Source organism: Astatotilapia calliptera, chromosome 13 (assembly GCF_900246225.1).
Source record: "Astatotilapia calliptera chromosome 13, fAstCal1.2, whole genome shotgun sequence".
In the NCBI taxonomy this organism is placed as follows: Eukaryota; Metazoa; Chordata; class Actinopteri; order Cichliformes; family Cichlidae; genus Astatotilapia; species Astatotilapia calliptera.
Window position 1 is genome coordinate 23,674,969 of NC_039314.1, and position 27,491 is coordinate 23,702,459.

The following is a 27,491-nucleotide window of genomic DNA, read 5'->3' on the forward strand; positions in this document are numbered from 1 at the left end:
CTGCCCCGGCGTCGTTGGAGCTTCTCGGCCGCCTGCAATCCAACATGGAGTAGAGAGAGATGGGGCTCTAGCGGGGCCACCCCTCGGTAACAGCAGCGACGACGCGCTTTTTACGCACAACTGGAACCGGAGTCGTCGGTGAAAACATGCGCCTTAGGACTTAAAAACGGAGTGTGTGCCCTGTGCGCCCGTGTGTGTGTGAGAGAGAGAGTGCGTGCGAGTGTGAGTGAGTGAGTGAGTGTGTTTGGGCAGGGAGGGGGGTGTAATAGAAGACCGGAGCTGGATTAAGCTACAAAATTGTCCGTTCATGCTAGGTGATGGTGTGTTAAAGTTATAGTAAAGCGGGCATTCGCGATCCAGAAGAAAGAGGGTGGCTCCGGGGGTAAAAGAGGAAAATTTTAGGGGTAAAGAAGACGGAGGCGCAGCCAGTCGAAGGCAAGCAAAGAGCCGACACTCGCACAAAGGCGCAGGGGGATTTATGCGGAATTGGAGACAGAATCGGAGGAGCCACGGTGAAAGAATGACAAGCGAAAAGTATGCAACCGCCGTGGTACATTACCTGAGGTGAAACGAGAAAATGATAGAAGAAACACACCCAAACGAGTAAGTACTGGGACTCAGAAGATTTCTCTATATGTTTACTGCTCTCTCTTTTCTGTCTTTTCCCCCTTGCTTCCCTCCGTGACTACAAGTTAGAGGTGATTGGAGCAACTTGATGGAATGTGCATTCTGTGCAGATCAGTTCATGGTGTATGCTTTTTATTAATATTCTTTTTATTATTATTATTATTATTACGCTCAATTGGTTGGATTTGCTGTTTGATGGTGCTGTGAAGTAATGCATTGACAGTGCTGTCGAAGAGGGTTTTTAGGGCCCCCACCTCGGTGTAGACTCCAGGCTTGGGAAGGCAAGAGAGAAAGGAGAGGGGAGTGGGAGGAGGAGGAGGGGAATAAGCGTGGGTGGGTCGGAAACATTTTCTGAAAGGATCTGAAGCGAGAGAGCAGGCCCCTGTTGCAGCGTAACTTAGAAACTCCAGCACGCCCAGAAGTTACACCTTTTATAAATACACGCTCGGCGGCCAGCTCGCGAATCTTTTGTTTGTGCGTAGCTCAGAAGAAACAAACAAGCAAAAAAAAAAAAAACACTGAGCGGCGATTGCAAGGACATTTTCGCTTTGTTTTAGTCACATCTGTGTGTTTGTCTCTAACCGAAGGGGAAGTCTCACAGGATGTGAGATATCCGATATGCCTCATCCGCCATCTCTTTCTCAATCGCCCTCATTTGCATAGCCTACCACGCTCCATTCATAAAAAATAGCGATCGTAAACGTCGACTCAGCCTTAAAAAAAGAAAAAGAAAGAAGAGAGACTGGTCCGTTTTTCCTAAACTGGAAACTGGCGAAGTTGTGTTTGACATGCACACGCGGGGATCGTGCTTTTTCTTCTGCGAACTATAGCTTCTACAAAGCTGTTCACTGCCTAGGCCCACAGATACGTTCGTGTGCGAACCGATGGGCCTGCACTCAAGCGGTTAACGCTTAGAATTTGCTTAACAGCAGATTAATATGCATTGTGCTACCTTTACACTGTGTAGGCTGCAGAGCGCCAAAACAAATATAGATTATATAGCCTGTTCCTTTTTCAATCCTGCAGCCTTGTCAGGAAAAAAAACATATGTACAGACATACGAGCAGGCCTGCCAAACTATTTAATTTACTGGCTCCTGTTTGCATTTTTACAGCTCTGTTAGCCTAGCTGTATCGTCAGCGTCTGTCTCTGTCAGTCTACACGGGGCTGTGCTCGATGGGAATGCCTGCCTTGCAAATCTGTTGAGGGGGGTGGAAGGGCGAAGGGCACCGGAGGGGATGTTTGCGCTGCGGTGGCGTGACGCCGGCTCATTCATAAAAGCCTTCTAACCTTCAGCGCGTCCCCATTCATGCCTGCCGGCCGTACTCTGCTCTACGAAGCCAGCGTATGTGTGTCTGTTCCCGGTCCCAGGGTTTGAAAGAAGCAGGGACTGCGACCAAGCCTTTGTCTCTGCTTGTCATATGTTGCCAGACACACATTTGGGGTGGTGGTGGGGTGTTAGATGCAACCAAGAAATCAAACCACGCTTTGCTGTCTTGCCTGTCTTCTGAAACTCTGCATTTCCTGTATTAACATCTGTGCTAACTGTATCTTTATGGCCTTGTTCTGAGTCATGTGTTTCTGATAAACAGCGTTCTCATGGTGTGATGGGAAAAAGCACTCAAAAGAACCGTGGCTGATTGACCATCAATTGGCAAAAGAGGCCTTTTTATGTTTTTATGATTCATTATTTTACACTAAAATGGGCAAAAAGATCAGTTAAAGTTCTTGCAGTCATTAAAACCGGCCTATATAAGCTTCTAAATGCAATAACAGTAGATTTTTTTTAGTGGCAAAGACTTTACAAAAGTGAAAATAGACGCCACCGCATGGCAAAAAAACTGCTCAGGATCGGTTAGGGGAACACTCAAAGAGCCACAGTATTTCACAATAAACATCAGGTGGTTTTAATGTATGAACCTTTGGCTGCCAGATTTTAATTTATCTTTTGGTTTTATTTTATTTTTTCTTTTGGACTGAATTAGACTGTCTCAAAACGTCTGACAGCTGCAGATTTGCCATCGCAGTCCATATGTTTGTATCTAAATAGGAATATAGTCAAATAAAATCACCAGTAACAGGCCAAGGTTTTTTAATCCACATCTTTCTCTAATTGGCTTTTTGTTGCAGTAATAACTTTATTCTGCACGGTACAAAATCTCCTTTTTTGTATTGTTTTTTTTAATGTGAACCACTCGGCTATGTGGCCTCATAAAGGTTTTTATTGTCCAGTTACTGGAAGGAAGTGATCGGCTGTTGTTATCTGCAACTTTGCGTGTTGTGGCTTTCTTATCAGAAATTACACTTTTTGTGGGATTACAGGTGTGTCAGGAAGTAAGACACACCTTTTTATGTCATGTTGTGCAGCATTGTCACTGCTTCTTTTACAGCTTCAGTTTTATTGTGCGTCTTTAGCTTGTCTTTGTTGATCCATGCTATGGACATGGTCACATGCCCATGTGTCAGCCTACTATCAGCAGGCATTGTGTTTAGTAGCGCACACACATAGTTTTTGAGAGGATCTTTTGTTGACTGCATACCTTAAACTATAATGTCACTATCCTCTTTGGAGGATGTCCCTCTTTTGCACCGTCCTTCTGGGGACATTTATTACCTTTTATAGAAGTAGAAGCTCTCCCCTGCACCGAGAGTCACAACACGAGCCGAGGACGTATTGATCTAATGTGAGCTGCTGCAGGGTCAGCATGTGCACAGTCAGTATTAGACAGGAGATGTCCAGTGACATTCAGAGAAGGTCAACGTAGCATCGAAATATAATCCCTGAATAAAAGCACTCATCAATTGACCAACCCAGGCGTTAGCAGGCCTGCACGTTCCCCCAGCAGGATTGTTCTGTTCCTCGCACATAATGCTTTTCTCCATTAGCAGCATTCGAGCTAAGGTTAAGATAAACCATAAGAGGTGTCCCCACTAGCACGTTTCATTAGTGCATGAACCGTAATTAGTCATGTTGGAGCTGCACTTTTGTAACAAGTGCACGTTATGTTAAAGAAATACTGCTTACACTGTTATGAAACCTATTTTGTTGGCTGTACATGTTACCTCAGCTGGCCTTGTCTCTTGTTTTGTAATTCAATAAACGAGAACACTCTCAGATAGGTAGTTAGTGCAAGCTTTTTAAGAAAGCTCTAGCTTTAAAGTCCTGCTGTAAAGTTCAACATTTTAACACCTCGATTGACTCGCATTTTTAGTTAGTTTGCCCTGTGGCCTTTCAGGGAACTACAGGGCTGTTTTGGCATGTTTATTTGGGCTGTTTGTTTGTTTTTTATGGAAGTTGAAATGTAATGTATTTATTGAGGCCTTTGTCTTTTGTGTGTAAATTGACCTTGGGTTTCTCTAAGGATGCTATATGATTGTTATTATTCATGGAAAGTTGTTTCTGCCACTAAAAAAAAGTAAAAAAATAAGTTGAAATTTTGAGACACATAACTGAAAATTTAGACTTTTTATTTCTTTTCTTTTTTTAGTGTTGGAAACAGACTTTCATATTTTTACCCTCAGAGGTTGCCAATGAATTCTAACATGATGAACACAGTGAAAGGGTATATTTTACACAAAGTAGGATCTTTTTGTAATTTCAACCATAAAATGCTCCTAGTTCAGACTTAACTTTAATGTGTTTGTGCCATTCACCCTACCTGCCACCTAATATGAACTTTTTCTGCTCTTTTAAGTGGAAAAGCTCATGTATGTCGCTTTAGGAATGCTTGCAAGGGTTGTTTCACACTGTATCCGTCATTTACCAGTAAGATCACTAAACATCAAAAAGTTCTCCGAATGTGTTGCAGGATTTATTGCAGCGAGGGCAAAACTCAAACAGGAGACTTTGCCTCCATGTGTTGGGAGTCACTTTGCATTGCCTAGCAAGGCTTTGTTTGTTTGTTTGTTTCATTTGGAAATTTTTCTGTTGGTATTTTAGCATGCTTGGACGCATTCTACTGTCAAACTTGCATTGTAGATGGCTAACTGGTCTTTCATGTATACAGTGTTTTCATATACTGTAACAAGAGTACATAAATATAACAAAACAGTCTGGGAAGCATGCATAGACCGACCAACTCAGTGGTGGGAAAGAAACTCAGATGGGCTTGATTAGCAGCTTCTCTTTAAATGCTATGTTAGAACAGCAGAAACACGATAATATCCTAAAATAAGAAATACTCTTTGTATTAACCAACCTGCAAGACAGATGCAGTACTTTGAGTATCATTGTTAGTACAGCGGCAGTTTATTTAGGTTCATATCTGGGTAAATATCAAGTCCACATATGTGGATACACATAATTAACATAATAACTTCCTTTACAGACCTTTTGCATTTCTTCTTTCAGTCTGTACTCCCTCTGCACGCACACACATATGCACACATCATGTGGAACAGATCCCTTTTCACAGTGTTTCCTGTGTTTTACAGGGCAGCTCATCACTGGTTGCTATCCGGAGCCTTTATATAATGGCCCGTGCTGTTTATATCGAGAGACTAAACAATGGAGCCGGATTGTTTGTCTGTTTTTTTACTAATCTCTGCTCATCAGCTGACTAGATGACCAAGATTATAATAGCTCAAGTTTTCATTCACTCCACTCTGTGTTTTTCGCTTGTCACACCACATGTAGAACAATCCATTGGGCTGGTTACTGAAAACACTTCTTCTCAGTGTGTGAACCCTGTGAACTCCCATTTCGTCAATAACCACTTTACGTTCGTGCTTAGTTTGGTTTGGTATTTCATTACCCTAATAATTTACTTAAATCAACACAAACAGTGCAGTTTGCATGCATGCAGTCGGTTATTTTGTAGATAAATAAAACTGTACTGTGGGTTTTCTGTTATCCTGGCTGATTATTAATCTCAAACCTGTTGGCATTTATAATTTAGCTTTTCGTCTACCAGTGCCATATTTTCTTCTTGTATGATGGCTAAAATAATACAAGTGTGTTAGATAAAATGAGAGTGTACTTTGATTACTTTTTTACACTTGCTGATAACACGACCTAAGACTTTATTTTGCAAGTTTAAAGGGAACCTACTCTACTTTTCCTTAATGTTGCCCATGCAAATTAAACATACTCAGTTTTTCAAATAATGAGATCATCGTATGTACAAGTAATTGTGAAACTCTAGGTTTCAGACAGTTTTTTCTGCCCTTGGCTACGTATTATGTCAAGTTAGTCATATGAGGCTGTGAGCACGAGCGCCACCCACTCACTCTTGAAATCTTTTGTTTGCGAGCAGCACCCAGTTAAAATAAAGTTGGCTAAAACAGGTAGTTTCAATAGATGGACTGAGGGGCTGTGCCAAAGCCCGGTATACGATAAATGAAGCGAAGCCTGGGAGCTAGTTCAGACAGGAAACTTGAGCTGTACTGCCTCATGCACGCAGTTCGAGTGTGCATGAGGCAGTGCAACCCACCTCTCTCTCCTTACATCATGCACCAAACACAACTACCCCAATGTGGTGGTCTATTTGAGTTGAAGTATTTCCCACTTCTCCTGCAGACATGTCGGTGCATTTCTGCCTGCTTTTTCAACCCCTCCACCACCCCAGCATCCACCTGTGGGATCCAGGGCGATGTTTACTCATCGCTCACTAATTTCCGTGTGTGTGCAGGGAATGAGAAGCCTGGAGCCCAAGTTCGGACTTTGTTATTCTGCTGCAATAAACCATTTCAAACATGAGTTTTCTGACTGAATAAGGATTGTATTGAAGTGTTACTCTAGTAGTAGAGTTACAATCAAATAAAAACATTTAATTCAAAATCAGAACAATAGATCCTATTATTCACGTCATGTACAAAACAATCTCTTGTTTATTCACCTTTGCTAACCTTAGCTGAGCAAACTGGTTTTTAATTGTGAAATAAGTTCCACCACACTTTGTGAGATTCACTTTCATTTCACATAGTTTCAAACCAGATGTTTCAGGATAAAATGAAAAGTATTCCCACACCCATGAAAAGAGAAAAGCTGAGGTTGGTTAATCCCAAACAGCATCTTGAAAGATTTCAGCCGCTCATGTGTAGCGGTAAAAATAAGTATATTTAAACGAAGCCTAAATAGAACAGATGTCCTGCTGTTTATTATGCAAATAACTTTCCGTTTCTTTAATACCCTGGAGTAGCAACACGGGTAGACCAATCACAAGATAAACCATTGACATCTGACAGTTTAGATGTGAGCATCTACCTGATTAAAAGACCAAAGTTGGCACAGATGTAGATTACAGATGTAAAGACGATTAAAATAGTTTCCCCCCCTCCTTTCACCGATCACTTAACGGGTGGCCAAAGTGTCAGGTTTTAACGGAACCTAAGCGGATATCTGGTAAAGAGTCTTAAGTTGGTTTAGTCGCCTTTAAGAGGTTTAGAATCAGCTTTATTTCAGTAAAGTTCATGTTTAGATGGAGGTGCTGCTGCAGAGTCACCTTCGCACCGATGGCTTTCTCTTGGTGTACAAACACAATGCCGGAAACACTGAATAGCTCAGCGCTCATGTTCTAACTGGTCATTTGGAAATGGGATGTTTTCCTTTAACACTTCTCTGAATATTGTTGACCTCTCTGATGTCAGTTGACCCATTCGCACTCATTCACACTGGCAGCTTGTGCTGCCCAAACATGTGACCGTTCCATATAACAACAGCTGATTGACAGAAAGCTGATCAAACTTCCCCCGAGGAGCCTCCGGTGTCAATAATTGTGAATGAACTCTCTTCACCCAACCCCCAACCCCCACTCTATTGCCCTCTGAATGAAAGCCAGAACAGGAAAGAACAACATTGTAAGATAATTCCCCATACTACTGAGATTCATAAATCTATTTTCATATTGTTTTTACGCAGTGTGCTTTATAGCGTGCCTCTAATTAATGTACACGCTACTCACCAATTGTAGCAAGCTGCCTTGTAAGACACGAGGAGTTGTCTTACCAAGACTTTGATAGCAGCACACATTTTTGCCCACACATTTGATCAGAAATACACACCACTCCACAGAAGCTGTTTGTCACACATCCTGGTTAGCTCTGAGCTCCTTACCCCGTCTGTAAGGCCCAGCATGTTGACTACTTGTATTTCCAACCTTCTCTTTCAGTCATTACTCAAATCTCAAGACTGTGGCTGTGCTCTGTCCTCACTACAACAGTCTGGTACAAAGCTCACATTACCACTGACGCCCTGCCAATCTAACAGTCCACCTCATGCTCCACATATTACTTTTTTTTGCTATAGCTTCATGTCAGCATTTCCAGGTCTAATTGCCACACACATGACGTCCATGCTTGCACCTTTGCACAGAAATTATCATGCACATGAAGACTAGCTACACTGATAGCCTGCAACCTTATCACAAAATGAGAGAAAGCAGACAGAGGGGCATTGCTGTTTTCTGGTTAGATTTTTTTTTTTTTTTTTGCTTAGAACTTAGAGGGTCTACTTTTGTCTTTTTGTTTCATTGCGTGAATTTTTGTTGGTGAAAGAGTGCACAGTGGACGTGAGGCTTGTGAGTTGAAGATAGGGGAGTTCAGGGTTGCCACCACAACCCTTGTGCCCTAAGCTCTACGTTCTTGTGAACCAGAACGGTTAGCTTAAATAATGCATCTAAATGACACAATGTTCACCTTTGTTCAGTTCAGTCATTTTTGTACATATAGGAACAACTATATGACTTAATAACATTTTACTGATCTCTAAAGCTGATCTCTAACCACTCTTACAACTTCATTTCTGGTCACTCTGAAGTAAACTAACACATATTCACACATGTTTGGTCTGAACATGAGTGAAGGAACTCACAAATTTCAAAGTTACAGTGATGTGAAACAAAAAACATCAAGTCGAAACATTTAAGAAATATTTAATCAGCTCTGCTCTACATGTGGCCTTACTCACAGCAGTTACTGAGGCGGAAGTGTGAAACACTGTAAGCATTCAGTACAATAAAACAACCCTTATTCTGATGGACCTTTTTGTCACTTCCTGACACAGGGAGCATGTGTGTTGTGTTCAGATGTACATAGAGACGTGGGTGTGTGTATGTGTTCTGTTGATCAGGCAGAGGCGCGGCCAGCTATTCCTTATCAGAGGAAGTATAGCCACTGTTATCACACATGGTTGGGCTGCCCTCACTGGCCTTTTTTTTATCTGTCAAAGATGAGTTGGATTCCAGGCCTGATAACCAGTGCACTTCCGACCCCCTTTCACTGTTTTATTGCAATATTGTTACACACAGACGACATCAAGTATTGTCGGGGTTTGGCTATCTGTGGAGCACTTTTAACAGTGTATAATCTAAAAGAGTGTATTCAGTGTTTTTGTGGTTCAACAGCAAGTGTAAGCAAAATGGGGAATTTAAAACAGTTGAGACATAAAGGCAAATAACAATGACAGTGCAATAAATAGTTTTCACTCAACAGGTGTGTACTCCACCCACATCACATTTCCTTATTAGGATGACTCTCTTATAAGGTGTGGAGCAGGCATAAAAATAAAAAGAACAGAATGATTACTGCAATGAACCACTTGAACCGGAGAGACTGTTCTTACAAGTTCATGTTACACTGAATTGTTTAGACTTTTAGAGTGGACATGGAGTTCTAGCTAATGCAACAAATGCGTGTTAATTTAAATGAAAAGATGTTTCTGTAAGGATTCTGGTTTTCTGTTTGTTTGTTTGTTTACATCGTTTCTAAAGATTTGGCAGTAATATCTGAACCACGTGTACACAGTGCCATTGGATAGGGAGACATTTGCATTTTCATATCTTTATATTTACACTACTAACTGTTACGGAGCCTTATGCCAGCTGATTGCTTTGGTTTCCAGTAGCAACTTGACACTTGTTTTAGTTGTCATCACAGAAGGTGGAGACCAAAAACGTAGCTAAACTGAAAGTGAATCTGAACGAGTCAGTTTTGTGTTTACAGCTTGCTTCACTTGCCTTCAAGTGGAAAAAGATGAGCTGATGTAAATTTAACAAGTACAGAATTTACAGTTAATAATGTACAATAATAAATTCTACTAACACCAGTAGGGAGTCCCTTTTGAAGCAGAAAAATATGCAAGTAGTTGTGCCTTCTGATAGCAGCTTGGGTGAGGCCAAAACTGTCCTGTGGTCTGGTACAGTCAAAATGTTAAGTGTTAATTTCTTTATGAAAATATTAGGCGTAAAATCTTTACCTCCAGGGTAAAGAGGTGAGAGACCATGCTGCATGTTATCAGCACAGATTACAAATTCCAAGATATTGGTGTGGAGCTTGCATTAGGGTGCACTGCGTTGGTAATGAGCACACGTGAGAGCACCATTCATGCTGAAAGTCGACTTTGCCCAGGAAGTCCATTAATGCCAAACTACATTCTGCACATCTAACAACAGCATGGCTCCATAGATAGAGTGCAAAGTACTGGCCTGTCTGGACTCCAAATTTATAAGCCATTTAAAACATTTAGTATATTTTATTATACACTTAAAAAATGACAAAGACCCAAAACTCTTGAGCTTTTAACAGGCGAGAATGTTAGTTAAGTGTTCGTAAATGAAGAGGTGATGTAACATTTTGGTAAAGAATTGGGAAACACAATCTTGTTTCTCTTCAGATTATATAAATCTCTCACATTTTACTAAAAACTATCTAAAAATCTTCACTTTTAACAATTTGATTATATTACATTAAATGTTTTATTTATATTTTACACAACATCCCAGCTTTTTTGAAACAGAACTGTGCTCCAGCCTAGATTTTTTTTTATTTCTATTAAGGTAATGGCTACCATGAGCTCAATGAACTTGTTGGTATGATTGCATGCCAAGCTGCTGAATCTGGTGCTGTGAGGTATTGTCAGGCTGTACTGCAAAGCAAACAAAAGCAATTGGCTGGCAACTGCAGTACTGTTTTTCTTAAGAAATGGAAGCCAGACACACCTTGAACCTTTGACCTGAAGTCTCATATTAAATTAGAAATGGATGTGATGCATGATTTCCTTATCAGCAGGTAGGTAAGCTCAGCAAGCCTTTCTTCTTAACCAAGTCATTTTCTGATGCAACAAACTGTACCCTTATCCCGCCCAAAGAGACTTTGAAAAGTGTTTGCAGTCTCAACTTAAAGCTTGAGATCACAAACCCACCAAATATTAGACAATCATATTTTAGAATGGTCCATGTACAGTTAGAGATGCTGTGTACCGTATGTGAATTCCTCTTTAATTGGTGATTATAAATAGTCTACAAACTATAGTACTGTACAAAGTTCTCAAGAGTCACAGCCTCAGCCGTATTTTACAGATGTCTGTAGACACTCGCTGTTATTCCACTCTCCTGGTAATTTGAACAAAAAAAGTTCAAATTTGTTTTTTAGGGACACACGACGCACCATGTCCAGATATGTCATCCAAAAGGTTTTTCTGCAGCACATTGTTGGTGCAAAAGTATTACTTTATGCCTGTCAAACTGTGTTATACTGGGCAATTTTCATAGATTCAGCTAACAAAAAAAACAGGAGCAAATAATGTATTTTTGTGCAGGCTGCTAGTAACAAAAAGCTTAAATGTACATTTTAAAACTTGGTGCCTTGCTAAGCTTTCTATATGTGTAGAAACTAAATTATTCAACATTCATTCCTAGAGTTAGGTGCTTGAATGATTAACAAAAGAATATTCCTTTGAAAATGGTCAGGTATGAGTACTGCAGTGAAAATAAGAGAAAAAGTAGTGAATGTCCAAAGAAAGCCTTTGACTTTCAGGAAGCCTGGGGAACTATTGCTTAAGACAGGGGTGCCCAATCCCGGTCCTCGAGAGCTACCGTCCTGCAGCTTTTAGATGCATCCCTACTCCAACACAGCTGAATCAAATGGTTTGATTACCTCTTCAGCATGCCATCGTGTTTGGCAAAGGCCTGATAACAAGCCATTCATTTGATTCAGCTGTGTTGGAGTAGGGATGCATCTAAAAGCTGCAGGACGGTAGCTCTCGAGGACCGGGATTGAGCACCCCTGGCTTAAGACCACTTTAAAAAATACATGGACCTCAGGCTCCTAAAGAAATGAAGGATGGCACAAGACTTTTGCACGGTACTGTACCTTTTCTCAAAATGGGCGTTGCAGTCCTTTTTCAGCATCAGTACCTCTTGCAACATTCGTGTGGACAGAATTAGATTCACAGTTCCCAAATGTATGTGTCTGTAAGAATGTGTGACCATTCCAAGTGTATTAAATTAGTGTGTAGCTGCTGGTTGTGGTTGTCTGTGTGTCCCCGCCACAGATTATAGGGCCTGTCGGCAGACGGGGCTCTAAACATGGGTCACAAGACAGCCCAAAATGTGACAAGTTCATCTCAGAGAGCTGATAGCTGGTATCGTGTGTCTTAAAGCACATGTGCTTATATAGCACAGAATTTAGTGTTATTTCTGTATGTGGGTGGCCTGGATGTGTGGTTCTGTATGGAAATATGTCATACATGTGTTTGAGTCATGTTGAACCACTGTGGTACTTTCATATAAAAGCAGAGCGTGGATTTTTTTTAAAAAACATTTTTCAGTTTAAGAGCAGAAATTATGTCAATGAACCGAAATAGCTTATTCGTTCCTAAACAGGGGTGCAAATGCTCCAGGGTTACTTCTGTAGTAGCCAGTGGTTAAATGGGTAAAAATGACCTCAAGTGCCGGTGGTGAAAAAAACAGATATTATGATGTAATTATAAGATTGAGTGCACCTGAATAGGTTAGAAATATTAACTAAAAATAATGGGTAAGCAGTAGATACTTTGTACTCAGATAATTATAGATAAATGTTTAAAACAGATAAGCAATTGAAAAGCAATTTAATTGGAAGAAAATACATACATATATATTTTTGTCTTATGAGCAGTGGTTGTCAGGTGGTTCTGCTCTGTATCCTTAGTTGTTTCCCTTTTGCAGACACATTTGACACTACAAACATACCATAATCTGCTTGTTAACTGTATTGTATCGTCAACCATATAGATGTAAAACTATATTACCGCCTGTCTGACCTTTTGAAATTAATCTTGTCTTGTTTTTTGTCCATGATTAATAGTAAGCTTCTTTTCTTAAATTAGTACACCACCATTTCTATTTTTAGATTTCATTTTTATTTCCTTTGTTGCTACTTAATTTTTCCACACGGTAAAGTAGAGCTCATATAATAATTTTTACCTACGCCTGTTGTGGCTTGACATAGCAGATGAATAATATCTGCCTACAGAGTGTATTGCTATAGCCAGAAACAACACATGTGCATCTGTCTACTTTCTAACCACATACCTAATTAGTATTGCAGTGGGGCTGGATCATATCCCAGCTGACAGAAAGAGGCCATACATACTGGACAGATCGCCAGTCCATCACACGGCCAATAACAACACTAAATCTTTAATGCTTCACACTGAGTAATATTTCTTGCCAAGTAGATTTTGGGTAGTGTCTTTGAGTTTCTAATTCAAGTAACTTTAAATTTCTGAATGGAAACAAAAGCTCAGGAGTTGTGGGTGAATCTCTGGTTGCCTTTCTGTTTGTGCAGTTTGACTGCTGTCACCTAGTCAGTCTGTCATTCACTCAATTTTATGAATGTGTGTGGGTGGGAGCTGGCGAACCAGTTTTGCCACCTGTGTGTGTAGGTGTGTGTGTGTGCATTGAGTCCTTAGTACTGTTAGCTAATTATATAACAACGCTTTTCTCATTCACTCCCACTCATCCTCCCTCCCTCACTTCATCACTCTCTTTTTATGTTTGTCGTTATCTCTTCATGCTTCTCCCCCACACGCGTACACAAACACACATGAACGCACACGCAGCACAGCATCAATAGTTCATACATGGGTACATGCATGTGGATTGCAACCATGTCCATTGTGTACACGTATAGTGGTGACTGTCATGCTTACACATAAGAATACCATGTATTTTACTATCAGCCTCCGGTGTATTGTCTCCGGTTTCAGTTTTTGTCATCTGCTTTGTACTTCTTATAGAATAAACTGTATTATCTGTCAGCTTGTATAACTTGTGGCTCCAATCCAATGTTGTCTCATCTAAATGGTGCAGACGACTCCATTTCCGATTTAGGCACAAAGAACAAAAAGACATAACATGGATAACGTGGGACTTCTAACTAGGCTGCAGCCATTTTGTACGAGTAATTAGTAAATTGTTTTTTTTTTTTTATTCCCGTTTATTAACAAGAATTTTTTAAAAAAATTGCAGAAAATGCGATTTCAAGACTTATTTTATTACCACTAATTGCTGCAGTTTGCATGCAAGATGCTGACGTGTCTGCAAAAACTCGCCAACAGTACGATTTTAAAAAAAAGTCCTGTATTTTAAGTGAGCACACAATATATGTGCCTAGTGGATTTATCAGTCAGGCAGTTGAGAGCAATTTTTAAGTATACACTATTTCTAAAATTTCCCTTTGTTAAAAAAGGAATTCAGTTTACAGTCATACTAACGCCCTGCCACATGTACATGGGTATTTTAGAAAACATACTGTTTTTTTCTAAGTATTTTAGTCTTACTTCTATGTATTTTAAGTCACTGAAAACTGAACGTTTGAAAAATTCCTTCCAGAGTTAAGACTTTCCAGATGTCTCCAACGTCAGAAATGTGCACGTTCATTCCCTTTTTTCAGGTCAGACTGTGGGCTGCATTACTGTTTGTAGGCTTCTAAATACACAACATTTCTACAGGGTTAGGGTTCTATTACCACCTGTTGCTTAAGCATGCTTTTCACAGCACTTTGCATCATTTTCTTTGTATTCACATGTGTCCAGAAGTATTTCTCAAAAACAAAAGAGGAATATGTACATTTTATGAGTGGATCTAACCTTCACGGAAGAGGAAAGGCAATTTGTGAATGAACATCAAATAATGAACCTAAATTTTCTGTTGTTTGATGACTTGCAAAAACTTCACATCCACTCAAATCTCCCCACTGTTGTAGGCAATTTTATTTTAATTTATAGTGATGGTAGAGAAATAAAGTGATATGACATGTAATATGAAAATAGGGAAGTTCTTATTGTTTACAACCACTAAAGCGACAAGATAAGGGATGTTTTCACTAATAATCAGAGGGTTACTCCAGGAAAATATGGAGCAGAAGTGATGAGCTATATGATGAGGTTAGTGAGGAGATGATGGGCTGAAACAGCATTTTATTAAATACGTGGACTGTTTTATGTTAAAATGGCAGCAGTTTAACTTTTAAACAAGTTTTAAAACAACATAGCACCATATTAAATTTACATTAAACTTTGGGGTTGTTTGTGTGTGTGCATTCAACTGACTTGTCCTGGTACAACACCTCCTACTTGAGCACAGCGAGGACCAGGCAAAGTCGTGACTTGCAACGCCCTCAAACAGTCTGCCAGGGTGTGATTCCTGCTCTAGAATAAACTCTTAATGCACATTAAGAAAAGCATTGTCAATTTTCACAAGATGGGATAAGATGTTATTTTCTTATCCAAAGAGTTATTGTGTCGCGTGGAAAATATTACTGTTATTTTTCGGTTTGCAATCATGTGAATTTTGCTTTGACCTTGCGTTATCTTGTATTCATACATTTCTTTGGTTTTCCTGTGGAAGGAAATGATTGTCATTCGACATGTTGCCACATTTCAAGCAAACTGGACTGCACTGCAGCAAAACCAGAACCTGATGAAGAGATTAGATAGATACGGCTATAAATTTTACTGATGCTATTTTAGAAACAGTTACGCTTCACAGTATATTAGCGTACACACTAATTTGCTTAGCTCAGTTTGACTGTGGACAAACTAATTTTAGGCTTGTATTGTTAAATACAGAATAGTTTGCCGGCTTCGGCTTTGATGTGATTAAGGTTCCTCTATGACTGCAGCTACAAAAAGTCTATAAACAGCAGTGAAGGTTTTGAGGGGGTTTCCCAGTAACCTAAAGCATTAAGTTGTGTAACTTTATAGCTGCGGAGAATTTTTTTTCTGCCTCAACATTCTCCAAAATCACACTACTCACATAATGGATGATGCTTTTATTTTAAAGCATGTTTTAAGTTTAATGAGCATAATACAAGGGTTAAAAATGATTAGATCCTAAGCTTATCATCTATTGGAATCACCACTCTACTGTCTGGTATAATATAAACACATTTACGTTGCAGTCATCTTTGTGCTAATATCTTCTCTCTTCCTTTCTGTGCAGTGACAGCTACATCGTACGTGTAAAAGCGGTGGTGATGACGCGGGACGACTCGAGCGGTGGGTGGCTGAATCAGGACGGGGGAGCTCTGAGCAGGGTAGGGGTGTGCCGCCTGCTGCCGACAGAGTTGGCACCTGTGTTGGGCTCCACCAGCTCCCAGTTCTTCATCCGTGGTGAACGAATGCGGGACAACCAGGTAAAATACACACACGCATACATGAATGTGAGCAACAACGTGTCTGTTAAAGATCAGAAATGGATCCATGTTGTAAATGGTTGGTGCGTGTCGTATCAACAGGTGATCCTGGATTGCCCGCTGAGGAAGGATCTAGTGTACACCATAGCGACGCCCACGTTTCACCATTGGAAGGTGGAAGACAGAAGGTGCGGCCTATCCTTCCAGAGTCCAGCTGATGCCAGAGCTTTCGACAGGGGAGTTCGAAAGGCAATTGATGACCTGGCTGAAGGTAAACTGTGCTGCAATATAACTATTCAAATGTTTTGACAAGACAGAGAGAGACCTGTCCTAGCACCTATAAAGCTTCCAGAGCTAAAATATGCCCAGTCTCTAATTAAACACACCCAAACCGAAGCTGAAAAGCTTTATTGTCAATCGACGTCAGTAAACAGTCTCCTGTTGGGTTAATGGGCTCATTTGTTAGTTTCAAGTCTTACTGTATAAAACAGGACATTTGTTTTATAGATGATGGTACTTATCTGGGAAAGATAAAGCAAGATATGCTTAGTGGGCATACGGTCTTTGTAGACTTCACTGCTTTGTTTTCTCGAGGTCTGGTTTCAGAAACGTAAGACAGCAAATGCTCGTCTCAAGTCTTTACAACAAACCTTACTAGGTCATGGGTGATGGGTGGCTAAGTCCATCTTTTATATACAGTCTACAGCTGTGGTCAGAAGTTTAGATACACTTATCATATCTGCTTTAAAGTCATTAAAGATGTATGCTAATCATTGGAAAAAGGACAGTTCAAAGAAATCATCAAAGCCGAAAATTACCGTCACATTTATGTACATAATTGGTGTATGTAGCCTTCTGACCACAGCTGTATGTGTGCCCACCATAGTCCACTAAAGGCAGACTTCTTGTTTCAATCCCATGCTCCTCCTGAACTTTAAAAGCTGCAGCAGCTTGCTACTATTTCTCCAGGAATTCCACGTTCTAGTTATGACTAAACCATTGTTTGCGTCTTTCCGACTACATAAAGAAAAGGAAACCACACTACTTAATGAATAAGACACTCACTAGCTGGTTCAAGGTTTGAAGTTTTAAAGCATAACACAATCCACCGGTATAACCAGTTAGTCTTGGCAAGGACACGAATGAAGGTTAAGTATGTGGAGGAACGTGTACCAGAAAGTAAAGTTTGTTTTTTGTCAAGTTAAAAAATTTTGGTAAGGGACAGGATGAGGAAGTCAGGAGCTATTTGATTGCCATGACGTTATCAAAGGACGTCAAAAGATTCTTTGTTGTATGTAAAAATTAAACAACCTGAAATAAAGTTTATTCCCTTCTCCTGTCTGTAGGCTCCACGACCTCCTCTACGGCACTCCAGAATGAGGGGGAGCTGGGTGACGATGACGTCTTTACTGTAAGCACTTTATTTTGCATTAATAACTATGATGGTCACAACTTTTGACTCACAGCAGGCGGCATTACTAAGTTTCAGTTTGTTGTGGACACAGTAGATTGAATGTGTGGTTGTGTGCGTAAAGATTTTGCAACAAAATACGGCTAGCTTACCTAAAATGGGCTTCAGGATCACACGGATAATATCATCTATACAATGTCAGGTCTTCACAGCACCATAATCGCTGGTCATACATAATAAAAGTCTCTGTGATGTCTGTATACAACTCTCAGCTTTAGTCTCCACCACAGAAAAGAAGAAGCCAACACCTAGTGGCTCTAGTCACCACTACAATTGAACTGCTAGATCCAAAAGATCATCAAAATTATTCATCCCAGTTCACGGCGTCATCCATGTGCTCTGTAGGCTCTCTGCTGGCAAAGTACACATCAACTCTGAATGGAAAGATCCAAATCAAATGCTTAAGGCCCGATCTCTGGTAAAATGTTCATGCAAATCTCGTATCCGTTTGAGTCATCCTGCTAACACAAACAAACTAAACCAACACCCTGGCAGTGATAGAAATCATGCAGTAAAAGGCTCTAAATAAAAACAACTGGCCGTAGACTCAGCCAGCTGCTCTGTACTACAGATTAGACAGAGTTGGAGCTTTTCAGACATCAAACCACTGCAAAACCTTTTTAATGTTGTGTGTGAGAACTTCACTGCTCTGAAAATTAATCTCTCACTACCATCATGAGGTAAACAGAAGTAGTGTGCCTCAGTGGTCTGTGTGGTATTACTCAAAGGCAAAAGCTGAGCCAGGTTTTTGTCAACACAGCATCATTTCTCACAATGTCATCTGGAAAGGAACACATTCCTGGATTACTTTGTACACACTGTGTTTACCTAACTATCAGTGCAACAAAACAGAAAATAATTGCTGCTGTGATAACTTTATAGAGTTATAAAACGCTGTTGTGAACATTATAAGCTGTTGCACAGTGCTGTGCCGTTCATTAGGGGTTAAAACGCTGAAACTGGACTTCCTGGATCACATTTCATGTCTATCCAGTACTTTAAACAACACGCCTTTTCCAGCACCGCTACAAGCCTTGTTTTAATGCAGGTCGGATGTTAGTCTGAATGGCTTTTTAGGTGTAGACCTCCATGTGTGTTACCTTGACTGCACTAGTCCTATCTTAGAAGTTCCACTCTTCATAACTGGAGAAGGAGGCAGCAAAATTAGGATCTGGTCTGGAGCACACACTGATCAAATTTATTTCATCCATCGTTCAAAAATTAGGTCTGCTCAGGAGTTCACAGAGTATTCGCTGCCAGTCATCTATACCTGCCACAGTACAGGAAATGTATGCACACATACACACACACACCCTCCCGTAATCTGACACAAGGGCCAGCAGGCAGGGTCACAAGGTCACTTCCTGTGTCCCAAAAGCTCCCACTCTCCTGGTGACCCCACCCCCCTCCCCCACCCGCGCCATCCCTCTCCCATTTGAAACAGAGAAACACTACCAAACTAGCAGTTAGCAGCTGTTTCCCAGCTTAGCGCAGGGCCGGTGATTTACGAGAGGAAGTGCCTCGTGGTTCATCTTTGACTCGAGCTGTCTGTACGGGCCAAGACTAATAGGTGCTGTGCTGGGAGCACACAGCCACCACAGAGATGCATACAAACACTTGAGGAGTGGGGGGACTACAGCACTGTCGGAGGGCGGAGCAATCCCCTGAAATGGAGCAGCAGGTTTTCGCTAACAGAGAGGCTAAAAGTGCAACAAATCCACGGCAATTCATGGGTATTGTTCCATAAAATTGACCTTTTTTTCTCCACAAATGAAGACCCAGAAAGCCCACATCCATTTCAGTTAAATCCCCACTGACTTATAAAACAAAACAGTGTGATAGCCTCGATTTTTCCATTTCCCTTGTGGCCTAATATAAACTATTTTTTAGCACAAGGCTCACCCTGTTTGGTGCATGAGTCGTGCTAGCAACCAACAAAGCCTGCCTGAGGAAATATTATGCATTGCCTCACGTCTGCTTTTAAAACTTGTGCTGAAAAATGCCACAAGATTACAGCAAACAGCCAGCAGACCTACACATAGCATGCGACTGCATAAGAGGAAATACTAGGACACAGTCTGTATTTGTGATCTAAAAAACATAGTGGAATTAAAAACAAAAATAGGCTACATGTTGGGTCTGATTCTGAATCTTATGCTTGTGCCAGATATTAAAAAAATAAAAGTTACGGGGAATATTTCCCCACAGACATTCAGAAAGACACTCGAGTATTGTCAGGATCCAACTGGACTCATGAATGAAACCAGGGGGAAACAATTACTGCCTCGATTTGTGTCTTCCCTGCCCATTTTTAGGGTTTCTCTCTCAACATCTCTGTATTTTTCTACCTGACGACTGCTGCATAGCATATTGGAATATAAAACCCCTAAACATGAATATAACAACAACAGCCTTATAGAACATGTCAAAAAGTTACTCCTCTTCTAATGAAATGTTGCAAAGTGTCATGACTGTAAAATCACAGGTGGAACATGAGGGGTTTAGTGCTGCTTGTGTTCTTCTGTGCTAATGACCTTTCCTAAAGTTAGCAGCGGCGGCGGTGGCAGTTAGTGAGGCAGGCGGTCGTAGACAGAGGGAAATGCTGGAGCAAATTTACAGCCTTTGGAGGGATGGGGGAGGATGGTTGGATGGGCTTGGGGGATAGGATGGACATACTTCCCTAAATGATTCCTCGTTCGCCAAACCTAAACTTAACCTAACCCTTCCTCTGTCCCTCCCTTCAGCACATCTCCCCTCTCTGTCTCTATTTTGGCTCATTCACAACAGGGGGAGTGAAAGCTATAGATGCAATTCTGGGCTCATCCCAGGAGAGCGAGACAGGCCTGTTGAAGGATGAATCCTCCCGAGCTTTGAGTCGGGGCATGTTTTGTGTCAGAAAATAACTTGAAATGCCCTCTGTCCAGCCTTGGACCAGAATATATAGAGAGAGAGGATGTCCAGAAATACAAACTCTCCCCCTCAACTCCTCCCTTTGTCTCCCTGTCCTCTTGTGCAGTCTGAGCTTGCAGCTGAAAGTCTGGTCTGTGTTTTGAATTAGATGCAGCCATGGAGGCCAGAGTCAGACTGGTTTCAACCATACCAACTCCTCCCCCAATAATGGCTTCGCCAGGGGGCGGAGCCCAAAGCTGAGGCAGCATGTTATGTTATTTTTGGCAGGCTGCTCTGAGGGCTTTGTAAGAAAGCTAAGGGGAAATTCTCAGCATGGCAGTATCCATGTGGGGAGTAGGATATAATGGGGATAGCTTCAGCAAGACAGACACACACACACACACACACACACACACAAATATCAGATCTGGGTCATATAGTTCTGCAGAATAGTTTGCAGCATTGGATTTAGGCTTATTGGAGTGCCAAATATTTATATTTTTTTGGTGGTGGGGGGGAGAATAGTTTAGGAATAGTTTTAGAAATTCTAAATGATGTCAGTAGCTTCCAAATAAAAGTGGAATTTGCAAATCCTTAAAACTTCGCATTTCATTTAAAAACAAACTATCAGGTGTTGGTACAGAAATCCATTAAGATATTTCCCAAAGTACAGGATGAGACATCTTTCCCGGATTACTTGCTGTAGTTTTGAAAGCATAATGTTTTCACATTCTTGGTCACCACAGAATTTCAGTTGCTCAGTTTTATAATGTCGCAATATCACAGGTCCTGAGATCTGATAACAAGCTGAACAGGCTGCCCCCTCTTAGCCCGGAGGATATGGTGTCCAAATGAGCTACTCCTACTCTGCATCCTCCAAAATCCCAGTATGTGCAAAATGTCTTTGCACAGGACGGTTTTAAATCACCTCCCTGATGTTACCTGAAGTGTTCCTGAGCCTGTGAAGTGATTTCCACTTTAGACTCAAAGATCACAGCCGATTATTTTTGGTCTTGACCTTGTTTCTTTCATTCAGAGATTTCTCTGATATTCAGTGTTAATGATGATTAAATGCATAACTTCTGTTATTGAATGAGGTGTGAACTTCTCTTTATCTTGCCTTCTAGAAGTTCATTCACCAATCATGCCTTGATTGGCGTTTGTTCGTGTGGTTTCTTTTTGTGTTTGTTTTCTGTGATTTGTTTGTAAGCAATTCAGAAATTTTTATATATTGAATTGCACAATTAGCTGTATTATGTAAGGACAGCATGCTAACAGCTGGAGTGGTAAGCATAGAGTTTTACATGTTAGAAATATTATCATTAGCATGTTGGCATGTTAGTGTAAGCATGTAAGCTCAAAGGCATGACCATTGCCTATACACATAATGTCGCCTCCAACGGTAGCAATTCTGGGTTCATTGCTTTGCTCAAGGACACTTTATTATATCTCCAAAATGACAAAAGTAGTTGCCATTAATAGAAAATTCCTTGCATCTACAGCCACCCCTCTCTAAGGCAGATCTAGCTTTTTGTATATCTGTCCAGTAATAGTTGAAGAGAAGTTGGATAGTTTGAATTTAAAAAAAAAATCGAATCTAATTTGTGAAATAACATTTCTGGGAAAACATGTTGGAAATCTCACAGCTGTTGCAGATAGCTAAGAGAAGATGGTCAAGAAAAAGTAAGACATGCAAAAAATCGTTCTTGCCATTGACTTCTTGTGACCAGTCTTCCCCAAAGCAAGACAAAATGCAGAGGATACATTTCAAGCACAGCTTCTCAAACAGAAACACCTGCACCCTTTGCCCCACGGCTAAACACATCTACAATACATGCACTCATATTACAATGCTGATATGATTAGACAAAAGGAGTCCTTGCCTATCAGCTGGTGGCTAACAGAGGCTGACACCCATTGTGCATGTCTGAAATCGGCAGCGGTCTGACTGTCTTGTGTCTGGCCAGTGTTTGAGTTGGACTGGAGCCCTGATAGACTTTAGCGGAAAGGAGACGGGATACTGTTCACATGTGCACACACATGCGTGGAGAGGTGGAAAAGGGAGAAGGAAAGGTGGAATGTGGAGAAAGTGCGATTGAGGAAAGGAGGACAGGTTGACTGGGGAGAAGGAGATGATGTGTAGAGGCTTAAAAGGTGAGCCTGTGGATATGGTGTGTGTACAGTTTTTCTGCAGACTTTAAAAAAACATTTTAAAGGATGCTTCTGTTTCCACTTTTTTGGATTTAGGAATATTTTGTATCAGTCACTTGATCTTCATGAATGCTTAGGTTTCTTGTTTTCAGTCATTTTAAAAAAAATGTTAATTTAATTGATTCCCTTTTACTTTTATTGTCAAATACCCAGTTCATATGAATATACAAGACAATATATTCATACTGAGTCAGATAAGAGTTTTTGCTGTGAAAATATGTTAAAAAAATAAATTAAATCAAAGTGGTTAATTTAATTGTGATTTTAGGTGTGATGGTTCCTGCAATGTTTTCGTAAGTGATTCTTTGTGGCAGGTGTTGTTAGTAAAAGCTTAACTCGCATATAGCAGTCCAAAAGTGGATTGGAAAACAGAGCTCACACTTCCTGTTTTTCCAATCAGTGCTGCATGGAGGCTTCCTGTTTTTGTTTGTCCAATCAGGGTGTCCTCTCTCACTATTTGTTTGACGTGTGCAATCAGAAATCAGCTTTTCAGCCTGCATCCTGTGTTTGTTTGTCACCTCAGAATACCACAGACAGCTCATCCAACTCCTCCCAGAAACTGGAGACCTCTCTGCAGCCGCTCGAGTCCTCGCCCCTTCCCCAGAGACACAAGTGCCCGCTGGGATTTCACCACAATCCCTATCGGCTCTCAGACCACTACTACTTGGACCAGGTGAGACAAACACGGCTAAGCTGTATCCATACATATTTTATACATATATTTTATGAGTGAATTACTGCCAGTGTTGTTTATGTTATATACTCTCTCTGTTGTTTAGCCATTGTCTCGGATTCCCCGCCATGTCACCTTCGAGGACGAGGAAATCGTCCGCATCAACCCTCGGGAGCGCAGCTGGGAGCGGCCCGCCGAGCGTCATCGTGGACGCCACTCAGATCGCTCCTGGCTCACCGGCTACGAGGACTACCGCCACACAACAGTGCATGACAAATTCATCAACATGGACGACCCTGAGCCCAATGTCCACTTTGACAAGACAGAGGCGCAGAAGCACGACTACACGTACCCGCTGGCACCGGCCCTGTCGCCCTCAGACTCTGATCCCTCCCTTGGACCCTTAAACAGTAAGGGCCAAAACGTCTCGTATCGCCAGCAGTTCCCGTCTGTGGTGTCCAGTCAGCCTCGCTCCCTACTCCCGAGCTCCTCTTCATCCACCAATGGTGGGAAGGGGCAGAAGGATGACAGAATGGAGCGTGCTCAGTGTGAGCACTGCGGTGAGGCTTTTTACCTCTCCAGCAACCGGAGAGGTAGGTGCCAGGATGCTCCAGACCCGGTGCGCATGTGCATCCGACGGGTCAGCTGCATGTGGCTGGCAGACACCATGCTCTACCACTGCATGTCTGACCCAGAGGGGGACTACTCAGACGCCTGCTCCTGTGACGGGGGCGAGGGTAGCGGGGGAGGCTGTCTGGGCACGCGCTGGTTAGCCCTGTTTGGTTTGTCTTTGGTGGCGCCCTGCCTCTGCCTCTACCCACCTCTCCACGCTTGCCACCAGGTAGGGCTTGCATGCGGCTGCTGCGGAGGTCGACACAAGGCCCTGAGCTGAGCGGCCGTGCTTTGAAACCTCAGAGGGACACGACTCAAACCTAAACCCAATGCAAGGACAGGGAAAGGGAAGGATGGGGAAACGAACAGAAGGGACAAGTGGTCATGGCTGCTTACTCTCTTGCCTTGTTTTCTCTGGGTTTCTCTACAAATTCCAGACACTGAAATAAGCCAAAAAAGAAAAAAACTGCTGGTGCATTTTCTGAACGGCCTGGGAAGATAAGCTCCCCCTTACGGCAGACAGTTCTCTCAGCTCTCCACGTGGCCATTTGCTCTGTTTCTAGTGAGAGAGCACTCTTTTTCAGGGGGCCTTTTTTTTTTTTTTTTTATAGCTGACCTATATGTCATGTATCACATATGCAGGTACTTTATATTGTTATATTTGTACACTGACTCGGCGTCAAAGAACTTGAATTGTTTCTTTGTCCTGTTTTTCATTCTCTCCTTTGATGTACGCGTGGCCATTTTGTTTATACTCTATTCCAATATCAGGCCCGCTCAGCTCAACTCCAGCAACACGAGACATCAAACACTACATCTCTTTGCGCATGTGTGTTAGTGTGCGCGTGTGTGTGCGTTGATGGTATATGTGCATGCTTGTGCGCCTAGGCCTTTTGTTGTCTGTACTGCAGCTTATAGTAAAGCTCATGTATATAGTCTACATAGCTCTCCACCATCAACGTCTTCTTTGTTCACCGAGGCAAACGTGGTACTCATCTTAATCTTCGTCTAATATCCCAAAGATTCAAGCTTTCATCCTATTTATTTTTCTCTCTTAAATTGATCCACCATCAAAAGGGTGCTGGGCTATGATTCATTCACTGAATGAGACGGTGCCTCAAGTCACGCTAGCATCCGCCCCTGCTCCTTTCAAACATTATTTCAAACAGTGCCTAAAATCGCCTGAACCGGGAACCCACTGAGTCTTATTCCAGTCAGATTTTGGCTCATTTTTACTTACAGTGCACTTGGAGTAGTGTGATTTTTTTTTTTTTTTCTTTCTTGTTCTTTGCAGAACCTTAGCCAGCGGTCTGTGTTACATCAAGGACTGAAAAATCAATCCAATACCGTTTAAATTGGTGCCCATATGCCTTAAAATGTGGAGTCTCACTCGTCTCTTTTAAGATGTCTGCTATAGCGAAAAGTGTGAGCTTGGTTATGGCTCAATCAAGTCTCACCACATGTTCTTTGAAACTCCATTTAATCTATTTTTGTAATAAAAAAGAAACTCTTTTAAAAAAAGAGCATGTAAACTATGGATTTTAGTTTGCCAGCGAAGTACAATCACCTCTCCCCCGCCTGTCATTTATGTGCAAAAGCAAATGCCAAAACTCGTACAACTCTATTGAAAACATCCAAAATCACTCCCAAAAAAAAATGAATAAAGGTAAAACATTAATGCTGACTTTTTAAAACATGGGACTTGTGGGGTTTTGGGTTTGTGTTTTTTCCACTTTGTATGTCATTTCAGCAATGTGACGAGTCTGATTTATAAAATTGTAAAGAAAAGTTTGACATTTTAGGAAGCACACACAGATAAGACGTGCAATAGCGTCTGTGTGATAAATAAAAATGTAACCTAGATGCGGGATGTGGTTAGCTTAGCTTTGCGTAAACACTGGAAGCAGTAGAAATGGCCTGTCTGGCTGTCTTAGAAGGCACCAGAAACCATCCATCAGAGGGTCTAAGTTGAATCCATAATGTCAAACTATTCCCTTAAGCGCAGAATGTGGTGTTTTAATCCAGAGATTAACTTGCTGAAACCACATGTGACACATGTATGTGCTGTTCTTCTCAGTCCTACAGCAGCACTCGTTCCCTTCAATCCCAGATCTGTTGTATCATCCTAAGCACAAAGAGAGTAAAGTCATGCTTGAATATGGCATGACTACATTTCAAAAAGAACAAAAAACGTTATAGTCAGTTCAGTTGTCGTGGTTTGTGATGCTGCAGCTGGCCCATCACGCCCTCACAATAAGAGTGCAACACTAAAAGTACAACCACTCCGGTGCTAGATGATTCATCTAAGCCTGGGTGATGGCAGCATTGAGGATCAGAACGCAAACACAATGAGATTTTTAAAAATAAAGAGACGCAGGACATCAGCAGGATCCCATCGGAAAAGATCAGGAGTCTGAAAAACGTGAAATTCTGGAAACAAACATCCATCCCTGATTGTTTTGCCAAGGAAATGTCACTTACTGTAGTCGAACTACAGAATGCCTGAGGATGTCCTTTTTCCTTCCCCAGTGGTATCTTTGTCATACATCCTGTCCTGTGTACCAGTTTGTATGTTGTTGGTGTGTGTGTTTGCGTGTTGGCGTATATTCCAGATCTGCTCATCCTTTTCTGCTCCTTGATCCAAAGCTACTGGGATCAGCTGAATATGCTATGACATATGGACACCTTCTGAGTAGATTCAGATGCTGTAATTGATCGATCAGGGGCAGGGGCCAATCAGATTGGAAAGAGTGTGCGTATGTGTGTCATCTTTTACCTCCATCTTGTTTGGTGTTCTCACATGCAGAGCCATTTACAAGTGCCTGAACGCATCCTCATTATCTCCTTGTGTATTTAAATTGAAAAATTTAAGAAACAACTCCCTGTATTGAATTAGACCCATTTTTTATGCTTAGTATTTTTACCTCTGTAAAAAAGAGCAAAAAATTATATTATATATATCAAGTGTATGTTGTACATTTTTATTTCTATTTTTTTTAAATAACTGTTTCTAACATGTACAATGGATGTAGTTCTTGCTTTTCAAGAAGGAACAGGAAGTACTTTGTAGATACTGAAGGGTGGCCAGGTTTGTGAGAAAAGTGAAATGTGTGTCTTACCTTCCGCCTCCAATAAAATGAGAGAAAACGATTTTTAAAAAAGAAGTCTACAGCTTTATTTTAGTCTTTCCTTGACGATCCCACAACAATCTTCTGTTGATATTGGAATGTAACCAGCTCATAACCAGTTGAGTCAAGTGTCCTATTGCAGTGCAGACTAACTCACCGATTGCAATATGCTGGCAGTCTGTCTACATTTATAAAAAAAAGATCGATCATTGACCGATCTGTCTGAGAGTGCTAACTCTGGGACAGACTCCAGTTGTTTCGAGACAGGCAAGCAAGCAACTGCACTCGCAATCAGAAGTGGTCCCCCAAAGGATAAGGATGTTGCACAGTCAACCTCTGAGCAACCAGATCTTCATGGAAACTACTTCTAAAACAGTCTCAGACAGCAAAATAATTCAGTCACTGGGCAGCCATTGATTTTTTCCTAGTGGCAAGGTGGTTGACGTCCTGTTTTTACTCATGAAACGATTAGCTATGAACAACT

General features: G+C 41.3%; 1 protein-coding gene across 1 annotated transcript; it reads left to right on the forward strand.

Moving 5' to 3' along the window:
- On the forward strand, positions 1 to 27,043 carry LOC113034860 (sprouty-related, EVH1 domain-containing protein 2). The gene is made up of 6 exons (XM_026189977.1): positions 1 to 603; positions 15,831 to 16,023; positions 16,126 to 16,294; positions 17,370 to 17,434; positions 23,118 to 23,267; positions 23,374 to 27,043. The coding sequence occupies exons 1-6, from the start codon at positions 578 to 580 to the stop codon at positions 24,157 to 24,159; spliced, it is 1,389 nt and encodes a 462-aa protein (XP_026045762.1). The 5' UTR covers positions 1 to 577; the 3' UTR covers positions 24,160 to 27,043.
- The last annotated feature ends 448 nt before the right edge of the window (positions 27,044 to 27,491 follow it).

What these genes read in the sequence shown, in the direction of transcription:
- LOC113034860 (XM_026189977.1), top strand. Translation starts at nt 578, where the DNA reads ATGATAGAAGAAACACACCCAAACGA. An exon ending in AACGAATGCGGGACAACCAG is followed by an intron (nt 16,024 to 16,125) that starts GTAAAATACACA and finishes TCGTATCAACAG; the next exon opens with GTGATCCTGGATTGCCCGCT. An exon ending in GTGACGATGACGTCTTTACT is followed by an intron (nt 17,435 to 23,117) that starts GTAAGCACTTTA and finishes TTGTCACCTCAG; the next exon opens with AATACCACAGACAGCTCATC.